Genomic DNA, 19,698 nt, shown 5'->3' with positions numbered 1-19,698 from the left:
TCCATTGTTTGAATGGAAATTATGAATCAGACCTACTGGGTAATATTTCAAAGCCAATGCATTATGCTGTAATTTCATGGAAAATTCTAAAATCTAATAAAAGAATACTAAGGGCACAACAAGGAACTACTGTTGTCATAAATGAAGTAACTTATGTAAGGAATGGCAATTTACAAACTACACTACAAATGAAATAAAATTAAGTCATCTTTGTTTATAGGTATGGTTTTCAGTTGTAGAGGAAAGGCTATAATTAGTTAAATACATGTGAATCAGTTCACAAACACAATGTCTACAATTACATAATATATCAAGACTTTTTCACTATGACAATGAGAATTGGAACTTCACTGTGTAACATTAAGATAGGTGAAATTAAATTGTTGAAGGAATAATATACAACTCAAATTCTACATTAGTCACCTAGGGTTCAAATTGTTTCCATTAACCAAATTTTAACACCCCATGTAATACCCAACAGAAACTGCAGTTATACCTTAGAGTTCAAGATATGATTCAACAAACCAGACAATGAAATGTCAAATGAATGACCCTGAAATGAGTGAAGCAAAGGGCAAAGATATGGCAACCATAATTATTTTCGGAATCTCGCATGTATTCATAAACAGCGTGATCATATAAAATGTGGTGCAGCCTTAACCATTTTGTAGTAACTAACATACTTATGTAACTAAAAGGCCTTTATGAAAAGTGGTTCACATAGGAAATGATTACTTAAATATTTTAGCAATACCACCAGCAGGAAGGGAGATCACAAGATGACTAGATGGTATAACAGGGATGCAAAGAACCAGCCAATCACTGGAATGACACCTGACAAACTAAAAATTATGTCTTATTAAGAATCAACAGGAGATTGGGTGTTTCTTTTGTATCACTAACACATGATGTTGTAGCCAGGGGGAAAAAAGTTACACCCTAGCAGTATTTACTAAATAATCTTACAGCAGGAAAAATTAGCAACAGTCTAATTCAGTGGATTGCCAAGGAATGAATGTGTCTTATAAATGGAGTTTCCTGAATTAAAATGAATTTCTCTGAAATATAGTGGTATTATTTTGTAATGAAAAATGCTTTATCGTACAAAAGCAAATGAAAAGAGGCTCATTCACTGTCCACTGGACAGGCAGAACAGCAAATGATGAAGCAAAACCACAAATGAGAAGAACGTATGCTCCCGACATTTTTACTGCCTTCTCACATCACCTTTACTTTCAGGCTAATTCACGGCGTTGTACAGAATCCAAAAGGAAGAATTTATTAATGAACATAATGATTTGTATATCTTGTCTATCTATTGCTTTGCTTCATTGTTTGATGTTTCACTTGCCAAGATGACTTCTCCAGACTCACATTATAACAATATTTATTGTGATAAATAAGTTAAAATCATTCCATAAATTAATAAACAAAATAACAACAATAACAATAATCACTGAGCAATGCATCTATATAGCACTCCAACACTTTAGTCTATCCCTCGTAGTTCATTAGCACTATGAAAAATATTAATGCACCACCCGTCAGTACTGCTTCATAAAAAAATATCTCCAATAGCAATATAATCCAATGTCCTATCTTAAACACGTTAAGATATGTTGGCCCCTATAGAATTCCAAAAGTTTTGTAAATTCTCTATGCATTCTTCAGAAAAATGTAAAAATATCATCATTTAAAGTCACTCACTAATATCTATCACCGTGAAAACAGCAACAGGACGACCACACACAATTAAAGTACAGTTCTTTCACAAGACAGTAAACACTAAAATTGTCCCCCAATGATCACAGTATACATCATTGACTTTAAAAATTCATTCCATTCTCTTCTTGTTAAAACTTTCTCCAGCCATAACTTGTTTTGTGATACATGCATGCAGAGAAGTAACAAACAACACATCCTAATATTTCAGCCTCTCTATAGTACTGTCAGCAGGAAAGATAGCAATCCACTTAATATGTACGCTGGAATGCCTGTCTTAATAACCCGAGACCATTTCTCTGATGATGGCTAAGCCTTCTGTCAGAGTTTATCCTGAAAAGCAGTAGATTCAACTATCGAAATGTGCTCATCTGTCACATAATCGGCTGCTCCCAGCTGTAGATGCAGATGTCGCAAATGTTGCAAACGGCGGAGTAAACGGCGGCCGGCACGTGTCTCACTGACTCCGCCGCCTCGCCTTAGTGTTGCTCTTATTTCAGCTAGGGTGGCCGCGAGAGCTGCTAAATTTTCCCTACGAGTGCGTGCAACACAGTCACGTGCTCCTGCAGGATCTCTTCCCCTTCCCCAGCCTGCACATAGACCAGCAACTGCTACAAGTCGTCGTGGGCCGTATTCTGTGTTTGATAGCACAAAAGCTACCATATTAGGCACAGTTACCGGCAGATTGCGCGGGAATACACGACTCTCCGATTTCCTGAAAAACAAGGAGAACAAGTGAAATGAGTTCGGATGATAATTAAATTGCACAAAGTTATCATGTATAATTGACAATAACTTATCTTCATATATTCTACTGCCATCACTGGCTCAAGGACAAGCTTATTCTACTGTTTCACATGCCATTAACATACAGGAAATTAAAACCTGATGCATTGTGAACTATAAAACAAAAGGAGCATATTTATTTTCTGCCAATGTGAATAACATACACAAGTAACCAACAGTTGATTAGCTCATAAAAGAAATTGTCCTTAATTTTGTTCAGTAGCTTCTCATTTGGCTCCAGTGTAGAGCTGTACAGCATGTAGTGTTATTTTACTAGCACAAACAAAAACAGTACATGACGTCTTGGAATTAAAAACACAGGTGTTGTATACGTCTTCAACTAACATTTATGATGAACTTGCTTGTGAGCAGTGCCATATTTTGACTACATCAATCAATTACATTTCTTTGCTTTTCCATATAATTTGTTGATCATTCACAACTAAATCCAAACTGATTTTCTAGAACACATTTTTTATTTGTACCCTTTACTGCTTTCAAACTTCCCTGGCAACAATCTGATTAATCTATATTGTTTCACCTTTTTTTTCTTTCTTTTCTTGGAGACTGTTACAAGTTATTGTTTCTATATGCTCCAAGTATATAGTGTTTCTTGCATTATTCCACATTTAATCACTAACTTCAAGCAAGCACTTTCCTAACACCCTTGTTATTTGCGCTACACAATTAATTCAGTTTATATGCTAAACAATAACACAGAGTAATACATGCCTACTCCCAGAAGAAGATGTATATGAACTGAATTTGTTCCCACAATCAAGAATATTTGACGATGTTATCTAGCACACATGCTGTCCCATATGTTTCCAGATGAATATGAATTTACAGGAATGTTTGACTGTTTTTGCATATTCGAACCAAAGTAAACAATTAGAAATATTAAATTGAACTGATAGTTTTCACAGACTCCACACTCAACATAGCAACATTTTTTCTCTATGCTACTGAAATGAGCAGTCAGTACACAAATTATAACCAAGATAATATTCTACATAAATGGCCATCTATACTCATTTCATGTTTCATTCAATTTCATAAAAATTATGTGTCAAACAAGAAATTACCTGTGTGCAGGAAAAAATAGTACACTTGGATAATGATGAACAGTGAATTGCCAAGGGAGATCATTATTTTCACCATCAATACGAGCAAACTTCAATCTTGGGACACTTCTAAAATAACGAGCAACTGTGAGAAAAACATAGGCCACACTATGGCAAAAGGCGCAGAATGGTGAATGGTACATCAGCACAACATCCTGAAAGAAAATCAGTAACATCATAACATATGAATATTATCTGATTCTATTTCAAAGTGAATTATCAGACTGCACAAATTCACAAATAATATTACTACCAACATGAAAGAGAAATTCACATCCTGTTTCCCTGAAATCAAGCAGCAAAAAGTAAAGAAATTTGATGACAATTTTCAGGCTCTGGGATGGACTGCTGCTTCTATGCCAAGTTATTGTAAAGCAGGTACCAGCAACTAAAGTGACAAAAGCTTTAATTCACTTTACTTTGGGCAGTTTATAATTAAGTGGAAGGATTACATGTATGAGTTAAAAAGGCTCTGGGTATACATGTAGCATTAAAATGTAACACTAAGTACCTTATTATATTATCTGCATACACAAGCACAATCACAGAATTTGTTAACTAAAATGTGACTGGGGCACCATTTATACATCTATATCATATTCGCAAGCCACCTAATGGTGTGTATGAGAGGGTACTTCTAGTAACTGGACACTCCCCCCCCCCCCCCCCCCCCCTCCCTTCCCTATGCCGCTCACACAGGGCACGTGGGAAGATTGTCTGTCAGTAAGCCTCTGTATCTGATCTAATTTTTCAAATTATCTTGTGGTCATTTCGCGAGATGTATGTGAGAGGAAGTAATATGTTTTCGGACTCTTCCTGGAAACCACTCTCTCAAACACAACGCCTCTCTTGTTGTGTCTGCCACTGAAGTTTGATGAGCATCTCTGCTGACCAAACAATCCCATGACAAAACATGCTGCTCTTCATTGGATCTTCTCTTCTCTCTCTGTCCTACCTCATGAAAGTCCCAGACTGATGAACAATACTCAAGAACTGGTCGAACTAGTGACTTGTAAGCTGCTTCTTTTGTGGGTGAGCCACTTTTCCTTAAGATTCTTCGTATGAATATCAATCTGGAAAGTGCTTTTCCTATTCCTCATTTTATGTGATCACTCCACTTAATGTTCATTTGGATACTTACTACTAGATTTTTATGGTAGATACGGTTTCCAGCAATTTGTCTTCAATGGTGTAGCTGTAGGGTAATGGATTTCATTCCTTATGTTTGTGCAATATGATAAATAAGGAATTAACTGCACAATCTTGCAATGTGTTCATATATGATCAGGCAGCACAAAATAATGCTAACTGAGCAAAAATATACACTGTTTGCCAGAAATGGAATTTTGAAGCTAGAAATGAAGAAATGACAAAGTGTTGGATAAGAAGGACAGCTGCAACCAGTTTTGTAAACTGTATTTGGATCCTCAGGTGTTTAACTGTATACAATTATACCAAACAACATATTAGAATTTTGGCAATGGCATGTAATGCAAAATAAAAGTGATAAGCTTTGTGTCCACTAGCAGTAATACATAAAAGTGATCTGTTTAAAAGCCAGAAAAAAGCACATTCCCCAACTTTCTCACCAAAATATTTAAAATAGCTAACTTGAAAATGTGTGAAAGTTCATAAATGAAAAAACTTGGGGCTAAGACCATCCCGAAACCTAAAACAGAATCTGTTAAAAATGTCAAAAGTGGGAACATAGTGTTCATAATTTATGAAGATATTCTGCAAAGAACTGGTTTTGAAATGTTGATGGATAAACAAACCTGGGGATTTAAATAGTTCACTTTTTGTTTGTTTCTTATGTTTATATTTATTGCCATTATTTTTAGGGATAGAATAGGCTGGTGTTATACACTGCAATCAACTGTTTACCTATTTTCTTAGACATATTCCCATAAGTGAATTATTTAAATTCCCAAGTGTGTACAGTATATCTTGCAACAGCTGTGCTTAAAAATACATTGGCCAAACAGGATGGAGCTTTGAAATATGATTTACAGAATATACTGATAATTCCACTGCTAAGTCAGTTCCGAGCACGCACTTGGAGGAGCCAGGACACACAATATCCAATTTTCCCATCAATCTTCAAATACTTCACTGGGAAGGAAACGGTAATATCCTAATTATTCTAGAACAACTTGAGACTTTTTGTGAACTGAAAGAAACTGCTGAAAATACCCTCAACTCACAGACTAATTTACATCAGAGGAATTCCATTCCTACCACAGTGAAAAAAATTATCTGTGTAAATATTTTTAAAAAGTATTGACATTATTATTAATCATAAGGGCATCACAATAGGTATAGTATCTGAAAACATTTCAAAATCAACTTCAACAGTTACTTGGACAAAAGCAACTCAGAAACAGAATTACTGTTTCTAATTCTTATAGACTGTTTTTAAAAATGTATAACCAGCCCCCAACATTTCAGTTGGGGAACTGGAACCCAGATACGCCCATTTGCAACAATGTGCATGCACAGCTTTCTGAGTGGGCCACACTGCATCTTGCGGTTAATTTAGTACTGGCAACATAAACGCTTCCTCCTCAGGCTGTCAACGGTGGAGGTAAAATTTGACATTATTCTAACAGCTGTTTCCCCAACAACATTTCAAATGTGATTCTTTGCAGAATATCTTTCCAAATTATTAATTTAATATCCATTACAATCCCACTTTTGATGTGTGTGTGTGTGTGTGTGTGTGTGTGTGTGTGTGTGTGTTTTAAGGTTTCAGGAAGGCCTTAGCCACTATTTTTTATTCCACCTACATCTACATGGATACTTTGCAAATCACACTTGAGCACCCAGTAGATGGTTCATCAAACCACCTCCACAACAATTCTCTATTACTCCGCTCGAACAGTTCGTGGAAAAAACAAACACCTATATCTTTCTAAGCGAACTCTGATTTTCCTTATTTTGATTATCATTTTTCCCTTTGTAGAGCACTGTCAACAAAATATATTTGCATTCGGAGGAGAATGTTGCCGACTGAAATTTTGTGAGAAGATTCTGCAGCAATGAGAAATGCCTTTGTTTTAATGGCGTCCATCCCAAATTACGTCCATGACACCCTCTGCCCTATTTTGTGATGGCGTCCATCCCAAATTACGTCCATGACACCCTCTGCCCTATTTTGTGATAATACAAAACATGCTGCTCTTCTTTGAACTTTCTCAATGTACTCTGGTAAGGATCCCAGACCACACAGCAGTACTCCAAAAGAGGACGGACAAGTGTACTGTAGCCAGTCTCTTTAGTAGATCTGTTACATTTTCTAAGTATTCTGCCAATAAAACACAGTCTTTGGTTCCCCCCCCCCCCCCCACTCCAACCCCCCCCCCCCCATCCACAATATTTTTCTGTGTGTTCTTTCCAATTTAAATTGTATGTATTTGTAATTCCTAGGTATTTACTTGAATTTACGGCCTTCAGATTAGACTGATTTATCGTGTAACTAAAGTTTTAATGGATTCCTTTCAGCACTCATGTGGATGACCACACAGTTTTCATTAGTTAGGATCAATTGCAGACTTTTGCACATCACATCCAGATATCTTTTCTAAATCATTTTGCAATTTGTTTTGATCTTATGATGAATTTACACGACAACAAGCAACTGCATTGTCTGCAAACAACCTGGTCAGATTGTCTCCTAAATCATTTGTATAGATATGGAATAGCAGAGGCCCTATAACACTACCTGGGGAATGCCAGAAATCACTTCTGTTTTACTCAATGACTTTCTGTCAATTACTATGAACTATGACCTCTCTGACAGGAAGTCACAAATCCAGTCATATAACCAAGTTGATATTCTTAAGCACACAATTTCACCACAAGTTGCTTGTGTGGTACAGTGTCAAAGGCCATCAAAATCTAGAAATATGAAATCTGTTTCAAATCCCTTGTCAATAGCACTTAACACTGTGCGTGTAAAGAGCTAGTGTGTTTCACACGAATGATTTTTTCTAAACCAGTGGTGACTGTGTATCACTAGACCATTCTCTTCGAGCTAATTCATAGTGTTCCAAAATCCTGCTGCAAATCAACATTTACGATATGAGCCTGTAATTTAGTGGATTACTCCTACTACCTTTCTTGAATATTGGTGTGCCCTGTGCAACTTTCCAGTCTTTGCGTATGGGTCTTTCATCGAGCAAGTTGTTGTATATGATTGTTAAGTATGGAGCTATAACATCAGCATACTCTGAAAGGAACCTAATTGGTAAACAGTTTGGACCCAAAGACTTGCTGTTATTAAGTGACTTAAGTTGCTTCACTACTCCAAGGATATCTACTTCTAAGTCACTCATGTTGACAGCTGTTCTTGATTCGAATTCTGCAATATTTACTTTATCTTCTTTGGTTAAAGAATTTCAAAAGGATCTGTTTAGTAACTCTGTTCTCGCAGCACTATTGTTGATAGCATTTACATTGCTATCACACAGAGAAGGCACTGATTGATTTTTTTTTTTTTTTTCTGCTTCTACTACACAATATGCACGACCAGAATCTCTTTGGATTTTCTGCCAGGACATAAACTTTTGTTGTGGATACTATTATAGGCATCTCGCACTGATTGATATCTGCACTAAATTTTGAGCTTTTGTAAAAGATCACCAGTCTTGGGGACTTTGCATTTCTTTGAATTTGGCATTTTTTGTTGTTGTTTCTGACCTGTTTTGTGCATCAAGGGGGATCTGCACAGTCATTTGTTAATTTCTTTGACATAAATCTCCCAACTGCTGTCGATACCATTTCTTTGAATTCAAGCCACATCTTGTCTACACTTAAATTTTTAATTTGGAAGGAGTGGAGATTGTCTCTTAGGAAGGCGTCAAGTGAATTTTTATCTGATTTTTTGAATAGGTATATTTTTCATTTATTTTTTGAAAATTTGGGGGTTACAATTTTCAATCTTGCTATGACAATCCTGTGTTCACTAACCCCTGTATCTGTTACAATGTTTGTTATTAGCCCAGGATTATTTGTTGCTAAAAGGTCAAGTGTGTTTTCACAACCATGAACTAACTGGTCGAAAAATTTTCAGAGAATGTGTTTAGCACAATTTTGGATGATGTTTATGCATACCTCCAGATTTAAACATGTATTTTCACCAACATGTCGAGAGCAAATTAAAGTCACCACCAACTATAATTATATGAGTCCGGTACAAGTTTGAAACTAAAGTCAAGTTTTCTTTGAATCTTTCAGCAACTGTATAATCTGTGTTGTGAGGTTGGTAAAAGGATCCAATTATTATTTTATTTTGGTTGCCAAGAATGACTTCTGTCCATACTAATTCACAGGAACTACCTGCTTCAGTTTCACTATGAGATAAACTACTTCTAACAGCAACAAACATGCCACTGCCAACAGTGTTTTAGCCAATCGTTTCAGAACACCATTAGATTCTTTGCAAAACTTTTGGTTGAAATCTCCGGCTTTAGCCAGCTTTCAGTGCCTATAACATTTTGAGGATCAGTGCTTTCCATTAGTGCTTGGAGCTGGTAATTTCCCAACACAGCTACAACACTTTACAACTGTTATACCAATGGTTCCTGTATATATGTTCTTCCTATGTTCAACCTGCAACCTTTGAGACTGAAGCCCTTTTTGTATTTCCGCCCAAGACCCTCTAACCTAAAAACTGCCCATTCCACACCACATAGTTCCTGCTACCAGTGTAGTCACCTCCTGCGTGTAGTGGACTCCTGACCTATTCAGCAGAACCCAAAACCCCACCACCCTATGGTGCAAGTTGAGGAATCTACAGCCTACATGATCACATAACCATCTGAGCTTCTGATTCAGACCCTCCACTCAGCTCTGTACCAAAGGTTCACAATCAGTCCTGTCAACTATACTGCAAATGGTGAGCTGCTCTCACTTCCCAAGCAAGATTGGCAGCCTTTACCTCTTCTGTTAGCCACTTGAAACCAAGGTGACACACATCATTGGTACTAATGTGAGCCACCACCTGCAGTTGGCTGCACCTTGTGCTCTTCATGGCATCCAGAAGGACCCTTTCATATCTGGAATGACTCCAACCAGTATGCCCACGGAGTGCACACTGGCTTTCTTTCCCTCCTTGTCAGTCTTGTCCCTAAAGGGCCCCATAACGTGGGTAACAATGGAGCTCCTAACTACCAAGAATCCCACCCTCTGATGTTTGCATGTTTACAAGTTACAAATTTTAAACACCATGATGAGAATGTCAGGGAATGTGCTTTTTTCAGCTTTTAAACATATAGCTTTTATGGACTGAGTGTAAGTAGAAACTAACCAAATTGGTTTTATTTTCAGTTACCTGCCATTGCCAAAATTCTATTACGGCTCTTTATGCATTTGTATACAGACACCTGATAATGCAAATACGATTTTTGAAACTGACGTATCTTTGAATGAAGAGTTTTAACAGTCACAGAATTGCTTCCTATTCAACAGAGAATATTTTGATTTTGGATGCCCTACGTACAAAGTATTATGACAGTAAAGTGATTTAAATATTTCATTAAATTACTGTATGGCAGCCGCTTGATATCCGTATAGCAATGGTAACTATATGAAAAAGAATGAAAATGGAGATATGTGCCTCTTCTGTCAAATGATATTATGTTAAACTTTACAGACCAGGTCACTGCTTTCACTGATGCTGACTTCTAGTCTGAAAATGAGATAATATTTATCACTCCATTGGTTCAGTCAATACTTATGCAGTTCAGAACTTGTCAGTCATACGAGTTTAGAAAAGAAGATATGTGAGTGTACACACAAATAACAACAGAAATCTTGATAATTTCACCATACAACCAGCAGAGAGGGATGCCAGATTGGACAATGATTTCAAGAACATTTAGCTATCTCATTGTTTGTCATACAAGGGAGGGGCTGGTGATAATTTGACATGCTTCAATGTCTACCTACACCATTGTAATTCACTTGAAACATGGGCGCACACACTTTGGAACCATCAAATATCCCCATTTTACATCAGTCCCACATTTTCTATAACACAACACACCAGTTTGTTCACCCGAGTGGCTGTGGTAAGTTACACACCTTTAGTAAATACAATAAAACATATAACAGAGCAGGATTATGTACAACGCATCTTATGGCTACACATTTTGTCTCTTATTGCAGGACCTCCAGGAGGTATTCTCCAACACATTAACACAGAGCCACGAATACGCCTTGTGAATATATTTCTGCAACACTGCCACAATTCTGTGGTCTACCAAATGATTTTATCCTTTATCAATGGATCCACCAGGGACATAAATGGCACTTATCTCAGAGATCAGGAGCTTGAAATCCAATTGTAGATGCACATATGTCACAAGCTGTCATCCAGAACATGTGTACCTAGTTGTCGATCTGTGTCTTGTGGAATTTAAGTCATACAATTTCATGATCTATGCCGAGGCTTTTTAGGATATAACAACAGAAAATCTTGGGTGAAATCTATAGAATAAAAACAGTTACCTTATAATTGAAATTATGCAGTGAATAGGTACATAAACAACAGACTGAGTATTATAGTTCAAATATACAGTGAATAGTTGACTTTATTCATTCTATTGTTTATATGGCTATGTCTTTATACTAGGATATGAATTAATCAACTCATAGGCAAAAAACTTTAGAACCAGGGATTAACTGGTTATAACAACTTGTAATGAAAATGTTTCATGCAAAATCATTATAGCTTCACCATTTTGAAGTTCTAAACATTAAAAAAAATAGTACTATTATTACCTCCTGAGGATCCATTACAAAATGATGGAATGTGAGTGAAGTTAGCTCTGGAATACATATTTTTTGTCCGTGACCTGAATTATCATGATCACAGTGAAATTCAGGGCTGGATCGCAGAGACCTTTTCAAGCTACCCTGAGTATAATTCAGCACAAAATCAACTATCATTCCTTTGCTAGGTTTTCCTTCCAATACATATGCACTTTCTACCTGAAATTAAAAAGTGCGCACATTTCAGAAAAACAACTAATTACATTTTCTAACTGCAGTAACATTTCTTGAATGGTTTCAAAGTATACGAGTTACTTGAAACACGCAGTGGGCATTAATCGCTAACAAATAATAAAATTTGAATTCAAAACACAGAAACGAAAAGGTAGATAAACACTATTTGGGACAGAAGACAAACCTTTATTTTATCAATAAGTTTTTATATTGGTAAATAGAAACAATTGAATCTAATTGATGTTAAAGCTATTGATCATATAATAAAATAATCAGATAAGTGACAAAGACAGGGATATGAGTAAACATAACTACACACTATATAGCAAAGAGAGAGATATTTGGAATAAGTTTCACTGTTCAAATAAATAGAAAGTTAAAAATAATATTTGTGGATAAATTTGCAGATGTACAGATTATTCATCTCTGTGAATACAAATAATTATTTGTTATTTATTATTTGTAACCTACTTAATGAATAATATAGAGTACCAATGCATTTTCTTTGTTTCCTTCTCAATGAGCTCATATAAATAGTGTTTGTTCCTGTGGTTCAGCAGGGTTTGTGTTTGATAAATAATTTAGTACTGTTTCATACTGGAGTAGTCTGTATAAGTACACTTACAGATTGGAAGGAGGTGGGGGCACATCACCTCCAACACAATCATGTCTAGTAAAGCACCAAAATTTCCAGATTGTGGACAAATTCACTTACTTTACAGCGTAACTAAAAACGCTTCATAAAAAATGACCTTAGCAGTTACACTACTAACATGGCACAATTTAACTAACTCCGTATTTGCAGTACTTATCCCCTCCTTGCCATTGCCAAAATACAGAAGCACTGCACACAGTTAAGCAAACACCAAGAATATCAACAATGCAAGGAAAATACAGACTGATAATTACCATAAAGATGACATGTTAGGCTGCAGACAAGTTCAATTAAAAGACACTTACACATTAGCTTTCAGCCATAGCCTTCATCAGAAAAGGAAACAGAGCTGCCAGTTATCACTGAATGTAATATCCCATTATCATCACTGTGCACTGCTCATACACTTAATTTTTGCACTACAGGTAATTAACTGTGTCCTAAATCTTCATGTAATCGGAAAATACACAGCATTAACCAAAGTGCACTACAAAGCTGTACAAAAATATAATGCTTTCTGAAATATCCAAAGTCATCTAAAATAAATGAGGACAATCTCAGATTAAGGATGGTGTTATGAGACAGAATAGTTTAGCCAACTGGAGACAAGACTGTGCTGTTACATACAGCTTTGGAATTGAAAAATTTCATGAGAGAGACCAAGTTTAACTGCATACAGTAGTTTATAACTTATTCTGGCCTTATTAATGATGCTTTGATTATACTGAAAGGAGAAAAAGATATACTACAAACTTTTAAAACCATACTTGATGGTCTACTTAAAAAAAATGAAAAACTGAAGAACAGACTTCTTGAATATTTCAGCACATTGGCAATTTCCTATTGAGGAAGTGTTGGGAGCTGATTTTTAGTCTATTTTGCCTTTCTACACCAAAGGGAAACATGAAGTTACAGGAGTGCTATCTTACCATGAGTTAATAATAAAATGTTCACCTGTATTGCTGTCCAAGATTAAGGGATGATTAAAGAGAGCGTTAAGATGTGCAATAGTAAAAAAAAAAATGTCAAAGAAGTTGGGTAAGAACGTCACATAATTAAATTGAATTTTGGAGATGACACTGACATAGAACCACAACAAGTTACTTGCCACATACTGCAGCATAATTAATGGCTTCACAATTATTTTGCAGAGGAGGAACATGATTTCGATATCTCAGTTTGTTATCCTGAAATGAAGTCAGTTTACTGGATACTGTTCTGAAAACTAAAAGTAAAAGAAAGGTACATTTGTTTTATAAATGACAAAAACTTGAGTGCAATAAATGTTTTTAGATTTGAAATTCATCTTTCATTCATAATTTTTTCCCACAAATTATCAATAAATGTTTTTATTCACATAAATGACTAATGTAATGAATACATTTTTTTTTAAATTAATTATTACCAATTCTGCTATATAGCACAGGTACGTATCCGTACAGAAACACATAAACAAGAATTTGAACATGGTAACTCAGCTTACAAATTTGCATTCTTTTTCACAGTGTACACATACACTAGCTTCCAGACAAGACAGTCCTTCCAACATTGAAAATCTGCATGAATGGCTATTTTCTATTTTTGGAGAAGGACTTTTTTGTCAGAAACCTTAAATGTCTTACAGTTGTTTTCACCTGTGCTCCTCTGCAAGTCAATGCCTCCTCTATGTGGTGAGTAGCAATCTATACTTTTCATATTGTTGTTTTATTGCTGAGTGATTTTTTATAAAACCATAAAGAAAAGATAACAACAATGGTAAAGTGAAACTCACAGCTGCATTAAAGATCACAACAGCTGTCTCAACACTGGAGCCCACACCAAGTCCTTCGGCAAAGTGACGGTACTGCAGGCTGTCCATTGCAATTAGGGAAAGACTGAGGTTGGTACGGCATGCCAGCCCAATGTGAGAGTCTCCACTGATTGGCAGAGGACTTTTAGGTGGAAAAACTGGTTGATGCAACTTCCTCGCCCAGCGCTGGAGGCGGCATTGCTCCCACATCCAGAAACCGTACAACTCTGTGGCAGAGTGGATGTCACTGCCTGGTCTGACAGATTATTACATTAATAAACTTGGCATTCCTGAGACAAATTTCAAAAGTTATAAAAGTATATGAATCATAGTATCGGGCATAACACAACATCGAGTGAATTACTAATTCATTTATTTCTTTCCTGCTAATTTAAAATGCATGCATATTTTATAAAATCACAGTAAGTGGATACATCATGCAATAAACAGGACATAAACAAGTTTGAATAAATCTTACATTTCCAGAAACAATATTCTGCTGCAGTGAAAACACAAAAATACTTGCAAGTGGAATGTCATCAGTAAGTTATCCCCTTAAGAGCCCCATTATCAGTGTGTAACACGCTGTGTGTTTTAGTTACAAACTATTCATATGTTCACTCAGTATTCAGCTATAGATTTCTGTCCCAGAGAACAAACACCCAAAATATGAACACTGTTTCGAAGGTACAGAAAAGGATCATTACAATAATAACTAAAAACAGCAGCTGATCCCATTGTAAAGATCCCTTCAAAACACTGTGAAGTTTAAATACATCATGGAAGTACATTTACCAATCACATGTACACATAAAAAATAATATTAACAATTACTGCACAAACAGGACTGTTCATGACCATGGAACAAGAGCAAGACTAAACTGATATTCACCAAGAAGGAATAAACATGAAATTCTGAACAATATTTTTTACTGAGGAATAAGACTGTACAATAAATTGCCTATGGAGATCAAAGTGATTACTAAAACCAACTTACTTAAAAAGACAGTTAAAAAGTAGATTTTAAGCAGCATGTTCTAACACTGAGGATTACTTAGATAACAGTGTGTTGAGATTTGGTAAAATATGTAATACACATAAATGATAAAGACAAATCATTACACATGACACTTTTGTAGTATTTTTATTTTCCTGAAAAACCTTACTTCCAAATCTATTCAATGAGTAATACTAACAACTTATCCTCTTTCTGAGCTCAACATTTCACTCATTATAGTGGGCTGCTGAAACAGATCCTAGGTTAGCAAATGGTTCACAAAAATGGAAAACACGCACTGTCACCATGGCACCGACATCAGCTCTCTCTCTCTCTCTCTCTCTCTCTCTCTCTCTCTCTCTTTCTCTCTCTCTGTGTGTGTGTGTGTGTGTGTGTGTGTGTGTGTGTGTGTGTGGAGGAGGGGCAGCGGAGGGCGGTGGTTGTGTGTGAAAATGCAATGACTGGGAGTGAGAAATGAATGAAGAGTGTAGCACCAGCCTCTCTCATCATTATGTAACTTGTTTGTAAAACAGTATTGTATATTAGAAAACCACTGTTTTAAACAGACTAGCCTTTTGCTGGGGATGGTGAGGCTCCAATCTTCAGCTGGACACTGATTTAGGTTTTCAGTGGTTACTACAGGCAAATGCTTCCTACTATGCAGCCGTGACTGACTGCCTGTCCCATCCTTGTCAACCTAGACCTGGAAGTATTTATACACTGGTCAGGCAGAACATTATGACCACTTACCTAACAAATGGTATGACCATCTTTGGCACAGATAAAAGCAGTGATGCACCATGGCATGGAAGCAATGAGGCCTTGGTAGATCGCTGGAGGGAACTAGCACCACTTCTGCACGCACTAGCCACCTAACTCACGTACCTTCTGGTGATGGGGGTGATGAGCTCTGACACCACGATTAATCACATCCCAAGCATGTTTGATTGAGTTCAAATCAGGTAAGTTGGTGGGTGGGAGGGTGGGGGGGGGGGGGGGGGGCAGCACATCGATTGGAGCTTGTCACTGCATTCCTCGAACCACTCAATTACATTCCTGGCCTTGCAACATGGTGCATTATCTTGTTGAAAAAAGCCACTTTCATCTGGAAACATGATCATAATGAAAGGGTGTATGTAGCCTGCAAACCAGTGTACTATACTCCTTGGCCATCATGGTGCCTTGCACAAACTCCAATGTACCCATGGATGTCCACATGAATGTTCCCCAGAGCATAATGGAGCTGCCTCCAGCTTGTCTCCATCTTGTAGTACAGGTTTCAAAGAGCTGTCCCCCTGGAATACAAGTTAGTGCCCCCCACTGGCATGGTGAAGAAGGTATTGGGATTCATCTGACCAAGCAACACTCTGCCACTGTACCAACACCCAGTGCCAATGGACACATGACTATTTCAGTCGTAGTTGCCAATGTTGTGATTATTAACACTGGCACTCTGAAGGCCCACTGTTAGGAGAGTTCGATGCAATGTGTCTTCAGACACGCTTGTACTATGCCCAGCACTGAAGTCTGATGTTAGCTCTGCCACAGTTTGCTGCCTGTCCTGTTGCACCAGACTGCCCACCCTATGATGTCAGACATCTGTAATGAGGGGTGGCTGCCCAACCCCATGATGTCTGGCTGTGGTATCACCTTGGTTTTGCCACGTGTTGAAGACAATCACCACAGAACTCCTCGAACACCCGACAAGTTGTGCTGTTTCCAAAATGCTCGTGTTGAGCCTCCACGTCATCACAATCTGCCCTCGGTCAAACTCGGAAAGATCACGCGCCTTCCCCATTCTGCACATGGGACAGCACACTCACTGATACTACACGAACCATGTGTGTGTCTGACAACCAGTCATTCCTCACCAGGTGATGCTGCTTTCGCCTGGATCGGTTTACATCAATAGTAGGTCAGTGGTCTTAATGTTCTGGCTGATCAGTGTATGTGAATTGTGTTATTTTTGTTGTTCTTAAATTTTAATGCCAAGGTATGTCCAGTATCCTTGTAAAATAGATCTGCAGATGAATACTACTACTACTGCTGCTGCTGCTGCTGCTGCTGCTGCTGCTGCTGCTACCTGTACACTGTATCCCGTGAAAAGTATTTTGTGCTAGAGTATCAGCCGAAAACTGCAATTGTGCTTTATACAGTTTTAGCAGTAGCATCTTCGTTCAAATTCAGAGTACATCAAAATAAACAAACATATATTTTTGAGAAGTTTTAGAAGTTATTAATGTTGTTTTTGGATGCTTAAAAATGTATATTTTCAAGAATCTTTGTAGGTTACCAGTGTTGCGCACAGTAAATCAGTGTTTCTGTTTAACAGTTACTGTGAATAACTAACATATCATGTCACATTCATTCTCTTTTAGCAGGTGTGTATATTGTCTGCATTAATCTGAAAGTTCCACTATTGTCAAATCTGATAGTGACCATAACCTGAAAAGCATTTTAAAGAAATAATAATTTTTGTACCAAGTTTTAGTATTGTTGTAAGAGACATCCAACTACAAATCACTTTAGTTCTAAAAGGTTATTGATAGGTAAAACTTGTAGCGTATCACACCTGTAAATCAAAAGAGAATCTGCAAGCGTTATTTAAAGTTACTTGTTTACTGTTCCGTAAAGCATTGCACCATTCACAATGCAGCCCCACTGTCTATGCTGTATTGGCCACAGGATGAGCTAGTTGCTGTTTGTAAGCAGCTAGAAACCACCCTGACTACTGACTGGAAGCTGCTACAAATAGGTTTGTTGGGAGGGTTACTGAGAGTCATGTATTAGAGATACCAAACATACCTCAAGTACTATCCTCTCCTATGGATACTGTCTCTTCTGTGGAAAATACAGAATAAATCACTAGTTGTCCACTTGACTGTGTATGGCACGTCAATGGTAGGTCTAGGCATCCGTACAGGGAAAATGGAGATCAGAATGGACTCAGAATGTTACAACCACCCCCTATCCAACAAGTTTGAGGTGTCATCTCCCACTGAAACAAAAAATTAGTCATGGGACTCACTTCACTTGTTGGGAAACATGCTGTGTGCCATATCAATGGGACACAAATGCAAAAGGGAGGGAGGGAGGGAGGGGGGGATGGGGGTCTACCAATCATTGGCAGTCAAAACATACAAGAAAAAAATGTTACTTCTTAGGGAAATGGAAGCAAAAAATGGGAAGGAATACTATGTGCACCAATGTGTATGCCTGGGAATCTCATTTAAGATGATGAAGAGGCTACACCAAACAGGGTGCAAGTGATTGCAGATTATGGTTGCATGTTGAGACAAATGATGACTGTTGTATGGGCTCCGAGATTGTACTTGGAACATTGGCAGGAGGAGACTGAGGATATCAGCCTTGCTCATTAAGTTTCAACGAAGTTCACAGTCTTGCAGCATTGTCCCCCGAACAGCTTGTGGGCCTCTGGTTCCGAGTCATGTTGAATGTTTGAACCAGAGACTGCAAAGGTGACAAGTAAGGCTGTGACTTCCTAGACTTGTGACATATGGGTGAAAGCTGCATGGTCTCCCTAAATGCATCAGGTGTGCATCACACATCAGAGGCTGACTACACGTGGGATGCACACACAGGCTTTTTACATTGGGCAACTCTCCATGCAATTCAAATAATGACAGCTATAGGAGACCTTAAAGTAGCAATGTAAGATCCAAAGATATGCCTCCCACAAGAAAGACTACTAAAATCCTAGTGGTGAACTGCTGACACATTCACAACAAAGTGAAAGAGTTTGAAGCCTCAAAAAAACCAATGAAGCTTGCGTAATACTAGATACAGAAAACAGGTTAAAACCTGAAACTGATAGCTGTGAGATTTTTTGCAGAATGTTTAAGTGTATATTGAAAGGACTAGCTTATAGGAAATGGAGCTGGTGTATCTGTCACTGTAGATGAGAAACTGAAATCTACCAAGATAGAAATTGAAGCTGCATGTGAGATCGTTTGGGCAAGTCTCAAAATCAGTGATGGGCCTTCTATCGCCCACCAGACTTACCTCCTAATATAACCAAAAACTTTAGAGAAAACCCAAGTTCGCTTGTACGTATGTTCCCCTATCATACTGTAATCATTGGTGGATATTTTAATAATCTAACAATCAATTGGGGTAATTACACTTTTGTAAGCAGTGGGTGTAACAAGATACCCTCTGGAACATTACAAAATGCCTTATCTTAAAACTTCCTAGAACAGATAGCTTGGAACCCTACTCATGACAGAAATGTACAGGGTATAATGACAACATATATCACTGACCTCTCTGAGGACGTCCATATCCAACCTCATATCAGTAACCATGAGGCAGTTGTGGGAACATCAATTACCAATGTACAAAAGGCAACTAAGATGAGTTGAGATGGAATAATCAAGTCAGGTCTCAGCCCAAGAGACTGTGGCCGTGTGTGTGTGTGTGTGTGTGTGTGTGTGTGTGTGTGTGTGTGTGTGAGTTGAAAATATTTCTAGTGCTCCTTGAGAACGTGCATGTCTGTGACTTAATCCCTTCATCCCTTCATTATGTGGTAAAACAAGTAGAAAGGTTTGTATGTTCAGTAAAGGATGCAGTAGTGTCATATCTCGAAGAGAAACTGGAA

The 19,698-nt window shown here is 37.5% G+C and overlaps 1 protein-coding gene across 1 annotated transcript in view; it reads right to left on the bottom strand.

Annotated features, from left to right (window-relative positions):
• Positions 1–1,370: 1,370 nt before the first annotated feature.
• Positions 1,371–19,698, bottom strand: part of LOC126162981 (thioredoxin domain-containing protein 11) — a 160,929-nt gene continuing 142,601 nt past the window's right edge. Inside the window, exons 8-11 of the mRNA XM_049919835.1 lie at positions 14,066–14,339; positions 11,415–11,624; positions 3,594–3,787; positions 1,371–2,437 (exon numbers count right to left, since the gene is read on the bottom strand). Coding sequence (XP_049775792.1) covers positions 2,044–2,437; positions 3,594–3,787; positions 11,415–11,624; positions 14,066–14,339 — 1,072 coding nt within the window. The 3' untranslated portion in view covers positions 1,371–2,043. The remainder of the gene's footprint in view (positions 2,438–3,593; positions 3,788–11,414; positions 11,625–14,065; positions 14,340–19,698) is intronic.

This window comes from Schistocerca cancellata, chromosome 2, assembly GCF_023864275.1.
Source record: "Schistocerca cancellata isolate TAMUIC-IGC-003103 chromosome 2, iqSchCanc2.1, whole genome shotgun sequence".
NCBI lineage: Eukaryota > Metazoa > Arthropoda > Insecta > Orthoptera > Acrididae > Schistocerca > Schistocerca cancellata.
The sequence above is the reverse complement of the archived record's forward strand: the minus strand, read 5'-3'. Positions and strand labels throughout refer to the sequence as shown.